At 34.4% G+C, this 14,183-nt stretch overlaps 1 protein-coding gene across 1 annotated transcript; it reads left to right on the forward strand.

Moving 5' to 3' along the window:
- The first annotated feature begins 916 nt into the window (after positions 1 to 916).
- LOC130656918 (exosome complex component RRP46-like) lies at positions 917 to 9,871 on the forward strand. Its single transcript, XM_057459858.1, has 7 exons — positions 917 to 1,052; positions 4,450 to 4,563; positions 5,530 to 5,651; positions 5,880 to 6,020; positions 6,440 to 6,529; positions 9,218 to 9,304; positions 9,612 to 9,871. The coding sequence occupies exons 1-7, from the start codon at positions 986 to 988 to the stop codon at positions 9,672 to 9,674; spliced, it is 684 nt and encodes a 227-aa protein (XP_057315841.1). The 5' UTR covers positions 917 to 985; the 3' UTR covers positions 9,675 to 9,871.
- The last annotated feature ends 4,312 nt before the right edge of the window (positions 9,872 to 14,183 follow it).

Here is a 14,183-nt window from a genome sequence, read left to right on the forward strand (position 1 = left end):
TTATATAACCTGTATTCTTTCTGTAGTTACATACACAAAAAATGTGCTGTTAATAACGAATGCAAAATGTCAAGTTTTATGAGGAGTTCAGGAAATTTATGCCACTGAGAAGCACACCTAAAATACTTGAGATTTTTTTCAGGCTGGAGAGAAATTACTTCACGGTTTTTTGTCCTAGACATATTTGAAAATGCATTTAGGGAATTTTCATTATTCATTATATTACCATCCATGGTTTGTACAGTCAGATACAGAAGATAAATTGTCCAGGGGTTTGATGATTAAAACAACAGTGCACAACACACAAAAGCTCCACATAAAAATACAATAAGAACGGCATTTTCTTTCTAGTCTGATAATTCTAAATGGTTTGCCTTTTTCATTATTATTTTTTTTTTTTTTTTTTTTTTTTTTTTTGTTTAAAATTATATAATAAGAATCTTATCTTTATGCAACAGTACTTTGTAAGATTAGTTTTAATATTTCTACATGTGGTTACCCTAAATATGTATTGTAGCGAGCTTTTCATGATATTGCTACAAAACTGGCCACAAACATTTGTTAGTACATTAGAGGACAATTGAGATAACAAAAATTTAAATGATTTATACTGTTTAAAATGACACCATCATATGTTTCCGTACTCAAAGACAAGTTGAAACGTTGGAATGTAATCATAGGAGGAAGAAACCTGTTTCAAACGTTTTAGATGTATATAGTTTGTTTTGATCACCTGTGTACTGAATGAGTTAGCATGACAACAGATGTAGCGTTATACCAACATTTTTGTGACTATTCTATGACTTAAAATTATGGTAAATCATGCTGTGATTCATAAGTTATTACATAAAAGTTTTAAGGGAAGTTAAAATAACCCTTCTGGCCTGAATTGGGTTAACTATGTAAAGTCAAGTGTGATAAAGATAAGTTTTATAGATTATTATCAATAATATCTAATTAAATGAAAATTTTAGAATAAAATGACATGAGACAACTGGAGTGTGAACTAGCGTTGCTCCAAAAGCCAGATGGATCTGCTCTGTTTCAACAAGGTTGGCATTATATTAGTATTTTGGTAAAATTGATTTCATATTTATTTTGCTTTTTAGGTTAGGGAAGGTAAGGTGTTATCAAAAAAATTTATAATATTATGAGTGTCAGGAAAAATTAAGGAACTATATATAATGATGACTTCAGTTTTCATGTTCTTCAAAGGCTCACACCAGTCTTTGTATAATACAAAATCATTTTTCTAAAGTTCCAAACTTTGATTTATTGTCTTAGCAAAAATTTTCATAGACCATTTTTAATAAGAATATTTTTAGGATTCTTTTGCAAAAATTCTTACAAAAACTACAAAAGTTCCTTTCACAAATCCTAATAGACAACCCAGGGTTTCCAATACCTTGGAAGGCCAGCAGATTATCCTAGGTAGACTTTGATTACTAAGAAATGTGGGATAAAATTTAATTTCCTAAGTCTTGATCATAGTGAATTACATTCATACATTTGATGAAGTTACAGATTACAGATTGTAAATTTGATAATTCAAATAATAACTTCTAAACAAGCACAATGAACCAAGCAGTTGAAATGGCAATAAAAAAACTGAACATCTGGTTATTTCGGTCTTGAAGCATTGAAAAGTAGAAATCCTTTGCTCAAGGTTTTTGCATATGGTGGATGTCCTGAAAAGGAAAGAGTTTATTTTTTTAAAAATAAGGTTTTTAATGCAGTTTTGTGTTGAGCATACACATTATAAAAACCTGCATTTTTTTATTATAAGCAGGTAAAAATTTCAAATCAGACTGGGCTATGCTTGTGCAAAAAACAAAATTAGGCGTGTGGTATGCTTACCTTATGCCTATCAACGAAACAAATTAGAAAGTTAAATATGAGCTAATTGATATGATAAATTAGTCCTGTTTTTAGCAGCCAGACAATGTATTAGTATTAATTAAGCCTGAAAAGAGTGTCTAATTATAATACCTACAAATAACACACAGATCAGAAGGACTCACCAACGCTGAGCAATATGCTTAAAGTATTATGCTTTTAAAAAAACTTGTAATGAGCTGTTAACACTTTACATGCAAATTTTTTTTTTTTGTTTTTTTTTTGTAAAGATGAAGGTATAAGTAACCCTGCACACTATCTTCCCAAGTGCTGCAAAGATGGTGATCCGAGTGAAAAAAAAACCCACAACTTCGATGCTATCTTTCTAGCATATGTAGTAGACGAGGTGAGGATACTACCTCCTTACAACATACCAAGAGGGTGAGGCATTTACCTTTCTACCAACACGTACCAACGAGAAATCACAGAGTGATGCACTCAAGTACCAACAGGACAATAGAATTTGCCGCAATTGTTAAGCAATCAAAGGTGATTGCCACACTTAATTCATTATTGCCACACTTAATTCATCATCTTTGCAGCACTTGGAAAGATAATATGCAGGGTTACTCATACCAATATATTTCTTATTTACACAATCTGCATTAAGAAGTTTATTGTACCATCTAATTTATCTTATATATTTAGTCAGAAAGGCTCAACGTAGGAGCCCACAATTGTGGGATACTATTTGATGTGAGGACTCATGAGAAAACTCCTGTCTGTCAGCATCTAAATATTTTTAACAACAGGACACTCTTTGTGTGAAATTGGAATTACAGTTATTATCAAGAGTTTCCTGATCGAACCTGGAGAGTTGGAACAGTTGCGTTTAGCTAACAGTTTTCATCTCTGACTGTATATATAGCTATTTATATATCCCCTTAAAAATTAGTCAGTTAGGCTCAACCTACAAACCTGGGATCCAGTGATTGAGGCATTTTTTTTCCTTCAGGGAAATAAATAAATATTTCAAGTATACCCTAACGGATTACCAAAAATTCATAAACAGGGTAATTCAATTTAACCAATAGTCTCTTGCACTGGAACACAGTTATACAATCTATCAACATCTGTTGCTTCTATCCTCAGCAAAATTACAGCCAGTGACCATAGCAAGAACTCAAAAAAATTCTCAGAATACATCAGAGAAATAAAGATAGCAGACAACAAATGCATGGTATCATTTGATGTCACATCAGTCTACACAAATGATGCTGCATTTGGTGAAAAGACAAAGATTCCAGTACTGGATTTTCTGCGTTTGGTTGAACATGTTTTAACAAAAACACGGTATCTGTTTAATAACAAACTTCTACACTCAAATTGACAGAGTTGCCATGGAAGGTCCTATACATCGTTGGTAGATGCTGCAATATACATGCAAGATCTTTAGACGATAGCATTACATCAATTTACCAGTACCTTAACTACGAACCAAACAACAGTAAAATTGCAAAGAAAGTGTTATCTCTTCATTACTGAATCAAGCCAACAGCATAGTCAGTGACAAAAAGGACAAAAAACAAAAAATTTAGCATGTGAAGAATGCATTAATCACAAATGAATACAGTCAGAATGACACCACACAAGTATAAAATAAATTAAAAAGAAGATCCAACGGAGACAATAGGGAAACATCAGGGGAATTTATCATATTAGAATTCCCACCTTTCGTACAAGGTACCAGCAAGATCCCTTGTCGAGTTTACGAAATTCTGTGTAAAGATTTTGATGCAGTATAATATAGGTGAAACAATAACAAAATTTTAAGCAACGAGTTCAAGAACATATTTGATTGTGGACCACAGCTGGAGGAGGAATCAACATCCAGAGGAGGAATCAGAATCCAGAACAACGCCTTGGAAGATGAAGGAAACCATCAACAGTGTGGAATGTGACAAACACAAAAAGCATATCGTATCAACTTCCTAAGATTTTGTTACCAGCCCTGCAGAAGAAGTAGTTATCTTCATCTAGGTCCGAAAATGTTAATTACTGTTATTAACTGTAATTAACAGCTTCTTCCTGATTGGTTAATTTTTATGAATTTTGATTCTCTGCAATTATCTAAATAGATGCTCAACATCATCTTACTTTGCCCGATGATGGGAAAAGGATCTCCCGAAATGTTGCCTACTAAACTGTTATGTTTAAGAAATGATAAACTTTCCACAATAATATGAATACTAAACAGACAAACCAAAATAATATATTTAATAGGATAAAGAATTATTTTTAAAGTGGGAAGTAAATTTAATTATGTGTCCTTCAAATTTACCTTCTATGGCATAATTAGCTCGAAAAATAAAATGGCAAGCGTTTGTTTTAGCCAGACTAAAAATGTCAAGAATGTCAAAAAATATATGGAGTTATATTGAATGGACGTAGTGTTTCAGCCCTTGTTTTTTTTTACACTTTTTTTACAGTCACTATAAAATCTTAAAATCTGTTGAAATTTAAAATACGAATTATCAGGCACAAGAAACAAAGAGTTTCCACTGTTTTCATAGCTGAAATTTAAAAGATGTTTAATTTTTATTTTATTTGCAGGTGACACCAAGGTGACGTCAGGAGTATATGGTCCTGCTGAAGTGAAAGTCAGTAAAGAACTCATCGATCGATCCTATCTAGAATGTATTTTGAAACCAAAGTCTGGAATGTCAGGTGTGTTTCTCAATTTTTTATTTGTTTGCTATGTAATAACGCTCACAAGGCTTTAATTTCAGTTTTTCTGTGTAAGGAAAATTACTTTAATTCTGTCTGTGGGTGGTGTAAGGGCCACTTTACATGTCATAAACAAAGCCCTACTTTCACTTGGTGGTGGAGGGGGAGTGTCTATGGCATCTCGAATTAGGAATAACTTTATTATTGCATGACATTAAAATTTTCTGATTATTGATTTATACAGTTTCTGATACTTTTTTTTTTTTTTTTGCTGAAATTTTCCTGGTATATATTTTAAAAAACTATTTTCAAAGTCGTAATTTAGGTTCTATATTTGTTCTATATATGCTAATAAATGTTGTTGTACCTAAGGATACGCACGAGTAATATTTTTTTACAGTTAATATATATGACGTCATTACTGGTACTAATGACGTCATTTCCTAAAATTTTTTTCTGCATGTGTTTGTATGAAGCGGCTCTATCAATATGAGAACTTTCAACTCATGAGTTTTTCAAGGGAATATCTCGATTTTTTTTTGTTAGTCGCAGGCACTTAACGCCCCTCGCCTAAGTCACACGGCGACGAAGACCCCAGTTATAAGAGGGTTAAAAAGCTAACATTTTTAAGAGAATGTCGCATAAAACGAGTTTGAATCTTTGCAGTAAGCTTTGCCTGAAAATTCTGGAATTGTGACCGGTGTATAACCTAAATGCTGCAAAACACGTAAAATGCATATTGCGAAAAAAGAATTGGAGTTGAAGATATTACTGTGTTGATTACTGTGAACCTTCTGAAGGATGAAACGGTAAAAACAATAAAAAAACGTTTTCTATCAAAAACCTTTTATTATCGCACACTCTATATACATATAATATAAATGCCAGCACATATAAAAATGTATATACATCTATGCAAATGCTCTCATTCTTTGACTAGTCTTATTATTACATACCTTTTCACAGGCGTGAAAGAAAAGGCCTTAGAAGAATTCATGACACATGCTTGTCGGGATATTTTATTGTCGGCACTACATCCTCGATCAGCTGTTCAAATCGTCATGCAAATCATGCATAATGATGGCTCGGTATGTGTTCATGTTTACACTTGATTGTACCTTAGAAGTGGCCTCCAAAGTAGGCTTATCTCTACTAGTATACCTAGCAATAAACATTAAGGGAGGCTACCATGTAGCCTTCACGAATGGAACACAACAACATAACGCCACTGAATCTTACTTCTTCCCGGACATCATTTTGATTTCTTCCTTTTTGCAGCTTAAGAGTTTAATTCTTTCCTTAAATTTTATAAACAGTTGCTCTCAACTTTGCTCAATGCCGCCTGTATGAGTATGGTTCATGCTGGTCTTCCAATGCGTTGCATGCTGGTAGCTGTGTGTTGTGTAATTTCAAAAGATGACCAATACATTGTCGATCCAACAGCTGAGCAGGAAGTGGTAAGCTGTCTTCTGTATGATGTATGGGTTTTTTGTACACGCTTCTAATAGATCTACCTTAAGGCTGAAATACCCGACACAATTTTGTTATACTCGCTTCATATATGAAAAGAATATACACGTTCAGAAAAGGTATGGCACTTTTATAAATTTTCTTCTTATTTCTTTTCTTCTTATTTGCTAGTTTTTTCGTGCACTCCTTCTTCTTCTAGTCACGACCGCGCAACGCTTAGTACGTCGTGCTTTGCAATCAAAGTGGACTTTCCCCTTTATTATGCTTTTCGCACGTCTATTTGTGCACCAAAGATGGTAGCTATCAGAAGCGGCGAGCAAATTCCCCTCAGTCTCACTGTTTTATGACTAGTTATTAAAATGTTGGAATACATTAATATAAAAGAATGTTTTGTTTGTGATTTCAGGGCGCTCGATGTACGTTCACCTTATCGTTTGAGTCCAAAAATATCAACTTAATTTCATCGCACACGACAGGTCGCTTTACAATAGAAGAGGTGAGAATTCAATTACACCATTTAAATAATCTCCTCACTTCTTTAGTAATCCATTTGTTTCTTATTGTGATGCTGACAGGAATAATAATGAAATTCAGGTTCAAGCATAAGTTCGCCACTAGACGTATATAAACGTTTGGGTTGTGTTCGAACACAGTATATATGACACTCGCAATGTTCGGAATTGTGCACATCATGAATAACGTTGAAAGCAGCATAGAAAACGCAGGCAGACCAATTTGGTTGTTTTTCGTCCGTTTCCTTTGAAATGGCTGCTCGTATGTCTTTGTAAGTTCATTCGATCTATTTTGTCTGGCGTCTGTTTTTATTGCAGTCTCGTCAGTGTCTTTATTTTCTTGTTCCATAATCGATTCATTTTTGTTGTTCACCGTGAAATACGTATTTCGCATATATGCTCCCACCGTGGACGGTACCACCCTTAGCCGGTGTTTTCTGATTATCCTGTAGATGTAAATATTCACAGTGAGAACGAGAATGCAGGTAAGGACCATCGCAGATACTAAGATGATAGCATCGAAGATTGCTGTTGGTTTATCGAGAACGTGTAACAGTTCGGAAAACGCCACCATCAATGCAACCAAGATATATCCTATTACAGATAACACCGTGATTTTGTTCTTCGAAACAACAGTGTGATAATTTAACGGAAAGCGAATCAAAACGAATCGATCGCTGGTGATTAGTATAAATGTGTAGTATGTAAACATGAGCAAGGACGATCTAAAAATCTGTGACTGCGTGCTTACCTCCCATATATCATTCCCTGTGAGAAGCAACTCGCTTTCGACATACACGCACGCTATCGTAGCTGTAATGTGAGATACCAACAAGTTGATGAGACATACTTTTGGAGTGGCGTCGTTTAGTTTTTGTTTCTTCAAAGCGATTAAACACAATAGAATCACGTTCAAGAAAAACGACAAGCTAGAAACCAACATATTCGTGATGTTAATGTATGAAGGAGCCATTCTGTGTTGTTTTCTGTTCTGATGAAAGATTGGAATAGAAATAGAAAACAAAATCTTTGACAAAGCCAATATATTTCTTTCAAAAGGTTACAAGGAATATTTTCGTGGCAATATTTTCCTTCTTTCAGAACATTTAAGCAGATGCTAATTTTTTCTTTATCAATTCCTTTTGTTGTAATTTTTATAAGGTAAAAATCAGATTTCGTTTAGATTTCCAGGTGCAACAAGAGAATGGAATTCCTCGTAAACATCTTATATATACTCATTGTTTCAGAACTTGCCCAAATAAATTATTGTAAAAAAAATGAAATTAAAAAACGATGGAGGGTGGAGATTGGACCAATCTTTAATGAAATGCATTGCTACAGTCACGTGGAAGGCATGCGCAGATGTTGACGTGTGTGTACAATATACAAACAAACAAAGATGTCACCTATATATGCATGCAGCAAATATTTTTTGTGTTTTTAAGCCTAACATGATGTTCTTCTTTAATTACTTTTTTTAATTTATCAGTTTTTATTCTTTAAAACCTTTTTCATATTGGTGTTATTTTTGGTAACATGACTTTAGAATATATGTTGACCAATAAGTGCCACAACAGAATAAAAATGAAGCTAAAAAACAGTACATCAGAAGGAAAGGTCGTGCCAAAAAAAGCCACACGGAAAGAAAAAGTGACGGCAAAGAAAGTAACGTCAAAAAAATTCACGTCAAACACGTCACTCCTAAAATAAGCGATGTCAGAATAAATGTCACGTCAAAATACGTCATTCTCAAAAAAGCCACATCAGCAAAAAATTGAAAATAAATCACGTAAAAAAAAGTCGCAAAAAAGTCACGCGAAAAGAAAAAGAACTCGTGAAAAAAATCCCAAAATATAAGTGATATGCTTGTTTTATTTCTTTGAAGGTCTAAATGCTGCCCTCTTATAATACCCCCTGACTTAAATTGAATTTGAGAGAATAACGTTTAGCCGAACTGTATTTTAATTTTCGACAATCTTCGTCAATTTAGTTCCACATAATTGCACAGAGGCAATGCTGTTAAAGAATGTTTTTTTTACTTTACATCACTCCTTCACACCATTTTTGGTGTGATAGATACTTCCTTGTTATTATTTTTACGGAAAATATTCAAAAAGCAAACCTTTTTTCATAAAGTAGTATTCCGACCACGAACAACAGTTCCGTGTTTTCTATGGGAGAACTTCCAATCGCAAAAGTGTCTCGTTTATTATAAAAAACCTTTTATTCGGAAAAATATTCTCCGCGAATATTTTATATTTGGACTTCATCGAAAAGATCGCTAAGTTTTGCAAAAATTTATTTCCTGAAAGAAGAAAAGGTTATGAAATATTATTTTGTGGATTTAGTTGTTTTTCTGTCAGCGTCAACATTTTTTACGTTTATGTTCATACAGCGTTGATCGAAGTTTTCTGCAAATCTAGCTCAAGTCACGCTGATGGAAGCTATCGTGCAGTGTAGTGTTCCTTTCATATGAAGGCATAAGAGTGTTATTTTACAAAAGATATTAGTGTTTTATTAACAATAATGCCTGGATTATGCTTTTTTAAAAGATATGGTTTTCCAACCTCGTGCGCATGCATGTACAAGGAATAAGAAAGTTGACTGTATGTAAGAGAACTGTACTATTTTTCACGTGTTTTTCTTTAATAATTTTAATTATTTTTTTTAAGTACTTCAAGTGTTTGCAGTTATCACGAGAGAGTGCGAAGCAAGTTTTCGAATTTCAAAGATCTTCAATCCATCGTTTTTTATCGAGGGTATATCTCGCATTGATTTATTTTGCGTTGTTTTAGATGAATGTGGTTGTCCGCTTGTACAGGAAGAATTTGGAGAATTTCTGTGCGAATCGGAAAAATAGTAGAAATTTGAAATAATCAGGCACAATCTCACAGCAATGTCTTAATTTTTATTGGTCTATTAAAAACACGTGTTTGTGCATGTCTTTTTGTATCAGTATGTCTGTTTTCCAGTGTGTTCATTTTTTTTATTTCTGTGAGTTTGATCAGAAAAGAGTACCAGAATTGCAAGAAATGTTATGACCCATAGTCTGTTCTTTTTTATTAGGATGTCGAAGAGACTAATGAAGAAATAAATTCAGTTAACGAAGAAGAAAGAAGCGAAGAGTAGTTTCCAGCACATGAAAGTTTAAATCGTCTAATCGAGAAAAACTCTTTATAGACTTTTTTATTTAGTGTAATAATATACGTATCTGAGGCGCCAACATAGGGATGTATTCTATAATGCATAAGGAAGAAAATGTATTTATTTTAAGCTATTCCAATATTTTCTTTAATAAGCAACACCCTATCATGGTCAATTTTTCATACTAGCGTTGATTTTTTTTAGGCGCATGGCCTTGTGGTTATAGAGTTCGCTTCACAATCACAAGGTCGGTGATTTGGTTCACAGCGTGGGCATGTTTAACAACATTCGCCACAGCTACCAAGCCGTGTGAGGGAAATTGGGTAGGCGATGTCGCTGTATACCTAATGTATACATACAGACCACAGGGCCCACATTGATAACTATTTCCAACCCTGAAGTGGCATATTTATCCAAGATAAATATTTGGAATAATAGGGTGCGTTTCTTCTTTCTGATTTCTTTTTTTTCTTTCAAGCGGTGTTAACAGCGTTTAAAAAGATCAAATGTTTGGACTTGAAACCTGCCAAAAAAAAAGAAAATAAAACAGGAATATTGTTGATGACAGTATATGTAAGATTGGAAGTGTTTTGTTGTAATTTGAGAAAGGTGGAGGGGGAAACTTATTATAAATTATTATCGTAAATTGGTTGAAGGTTCAAGAGGACCGCTGGCTGATTAAAAAACAAATTAATAAGTTGTGTTCTAAACGAACGTACAGCTGTTGTAAAAATCATTTAAAAAGGAGGCTGATTGCAGCCAAAATGTTGTTACTGGTCCGAAAAAAAGCTTGGGGAAGATTTCATCTCGTTATTACAAGCTCGTGAGCTTGTATTGAAACGCAAATGTGTCCTACAAGAATGGAAATTTTTGCCTCTCTGAGCACCGACACGGGAGTCGTCGTGTGTTCGAATCTCATCTTGGTAACTATTTTTACTTTTTGTTTCTTTTTTTTTTTTTAAAAAGATAAGACAAGTGTTCAAAACACTTGTTTAATTAACTAGTAAATAAAGGTGTTTCCACCAAACTTTTTAAAAGTAAATGTAGGCAGAATTAACTGAATTAATGAATTTCGCAAATTTTGGGGTTTGTGGGTTTGTGGTCTTTCTTCTTCCTGTCAGTCGGTTCACCCAAGACGGACCCATCGAAAATTAAAAGTTCGGGGAACTTTCCGTTCAGGAAGGTCTCACAAATCAATTTTGAAAAATAAGTGTGAAACAAATATTATTGCGTATCTGAATAGTAAAATATGTCGTGTCTAACTTCGTAACAAAAATCCCAATTTGATAGACAGCTTTTTGTAAACTTTATTCGCGAGGTTGTTTGCGTATATCATACGTCTTGTTATTACTTGGTCAAGTTGTGTGTTAATGTTTCTGCCAACTACAATCACGTTATGTTAAAGAATAAATGATAATATGTCGATTTGAAATTTATAATATCTTTTTCTTTAACATCATTGGTGGGGTTTTATAGCATGATATAAAAGATAGAAGGATTATCAATGTCAGCAGTCACTATTCTTTTGACTGAGTTAAACAATTTTAACTTCGAACTAGACCAATTACTTGTGGCGTTTATTTCATTATTTTTAACTTGTTCATCGATACCGAACTGTTTTTAGCAGGTTGGTAATTAAGATTTAAGAGGAGGTCATAAAGCAGTTTACATTCTTGTATTCACAGACATCAATGTTAAATTATTTAGTTTGGTCTTTTAATTCTGCGAGCTGATTAATTGCGAAGGTTGTCACGTAAAAATTGATTTAGATTGAGAAGAATTATCAGTAGAAGAAGATCAGTGGAAGTGAAATGAAGAAAAATAAAATGTTTATAGTTCAAAGAAAGGAATATAAATATATATTTGTAATACAAGAATTAATTTACTTTTATGACAAAGAAGTGAGAATAAACCAAACACTGTTCCAAAAAGTGGTGATAACAAAATTTGAATAAAAAACTACGCCACAACCCACCTTAATAACAGATACTGAAAACCCAAGAACTTTATTTTATAAACACCCTTCCCAACTGACAACCGCTCTCTTCAATAACCTATAAACCACCTCTTTCAATAACGTTGCCAAGGGAAACCTCGTTTGCGTACTGTGCCAGATTTGGACAATTGCGTCTACATAAAACCGCCGCGGTTAAATCACCTGTTAAGTTTCGCGTTAAGGTTAACGGTAACTTAATAGGCGGCCGCCTATAGGTAGAACTTAACTTACCGCGGGTGTGTGCCGGCGGTAACCCAAGCGGTAAGTCAAGCGGCTGCCTAAGTCGTTATTCAGGTTGCTCTCCTGCTGTAAACAATAACCTGGTCTGTGACGTAAATGACGTAATGGAACTACCTAATTAGCCAGTGTGGGTCACATGGCAGGGTATTTAAAAATGGTAGCTGCATCTGCTACGATCAGATAACTGGAATTCGTGCAAATAGGGTAGGTCTAGCTACCTTTGAAAACAAAAACAGTTACAGGATTGTCTCCCATCGGATTAAATATCTATCTAGACACTATGGCGGGTGTCCAAAGCGCCATTTGGATTGGCGTTCGTTGAAATCAGCGTTCACAAAACCAGGACTCTGATGTGTATCACCTGTAGGAAGCGCAACAGCAAAAAAAATCACTGAAAGTTAGAGGGTTAATAACTCTTATAAAATTCAAGTTTAAATATATGAATTGGACATAGGGGGCTGTTGAATAAGGAGGGTTTTTTTATTGACATATGGCTGATTTAGGGGAAGGGTTCAACACACTAACCAATAAAATTAATAAAATAGACAAAAATTATATGCTTACCTAGCTACGCATCTTTCTGACGACAGAAGGACCACACAGGCTAAAATAGCTATTTATGGTAATTGTGATTACAAGATTGAAAATGGGCTGAAATTGTTTTTTCCAATAAGCTATTTATTACATATTATTATATTAAATTTTTATTGTCTGTTGTTTATATTTTTTGCCTGTGCAATTGTGTGCGCATGTCCATTGTTCTCATTGCTAAGTTAAGACAATGCATCACACCAATGTATCAAGATACCTGGCTACATTACCAACCATGCCAGCAATGACTTACTACTTAGCTACCATTAAAAATCAGTTGTTTTGGAGTCCTTGTTTTTGCAAAGAGAGGTTCAGCCAACTTTGACAAAATACAATATTAGATATTTCTGAATAAATTATGCATAGTGTACAAAGCCACAATACAAGGCATCAGAGTCCCGATATTTACGTGCGCGCGCATCTAATTGATTGTGTAATGCCGGATGCGTGTGCAGAAATGGAGGTAAAAATGTAAACAAACCAAGCGGACACATTACCTCCATTTCTGCGCGCACAGGAAAAACGTGGCACTATGATTCAGTGTCATCATCATCATTCTTGACTTAACGTTCGTTTTCCATTCTAGTATGGGTTGGACGAGGTATATTAATGACCCTCTTCCAATCTATTCTAGACTGTGTTTTATCTAAACTCAACTTCCTCTGTATCAAGTCTGTCCTTATAACCTCCTGCCAAGTCTTTCTCGGTCTGCCTCTGGGCTTTGCTCCAGGAACTACCAAGTCTCTACACTTTCTTACCCAATTATCCCCTCCATTCTTTCCAAGTGCCCCAGCCAATTCAATCTTCTTATCTCAATAACATCCTTAATTCTACGGATACTTAGCCTGCTTCTTAGCTCATCTGAACTCTTTCTGTCTCAGACTGGCATTACACATCCGCCTAACCATTCTCATATCATTCCTTTCTAAACTGTCAAGATCTTCATGCTTCGCTGCAATGTCTCACTACCGTACAGCATAACACTTCTTACACAGGTCTCATACAACCTACCTTTTACCCCAATTGATAAGACTCTGCTAGTCAACAAAGGAAGTAACTCTCTGAACTTTTTCCAAGCAGAACCTATCCTGCAAGTAACACTTCTTCCAACACCCCTTCACTGCCCAACATATCACCTAAGTAACAGAAGTTCTCAACTATCTCTAACGAGCCACTGTTCTACATCATTGAAGCTGGAGATACTTCATTCTCTATAATCTCACCTTTGCAACACTTGCATACAAACTGAATGTCAGCTCTTAACCTTCCACTAATACTATTGCACTTATTTGCCCAATGTATTTCTCTACATTTTTGAAAAAAAGTTGGTATTTACCTGTTTTGAAGATTATGCATCACCGACACTCACAATTGAAAATATAGCTTGGATCAATAGGACAATTTCACTAAGTCCTTTGTTACTCACATAGGAGATTAAATTGGATTTTTTAGGGCTATCACAATAAAACCTAGGAAAGTTGTACCACCCTTGCAAGAAAAATAAAATTCAAGAAAACATGGGTCTGAGGAAAATATAAACCAACAATATAAGAATTAATATAAGACTCAACAATAACATACTATCTAACAGATGCTGCGACATTAGGGAAAATTGCATGGTCAGCTACTCTCAAAAATGTACCACCAAGCATTGTTCTATTTGACGA

The sequence above is a fragment of the Hydractinia symbiolongicarpus genome, chromosome 9 (assembly GCF_029227915.1).
Source record: "Hydractinia symbiolongicarpus strain clone_291-10 chromosome 9, HSymV2.1, whole genome shotgun sequence".
Lineage (NCBI taxonomy): Eukaryota > Metazoa > Cnidaria > Hydrozoa > Anthoathecata > Hydractiniidae > Hydractinia > Hydractinia symbiolongicarpus.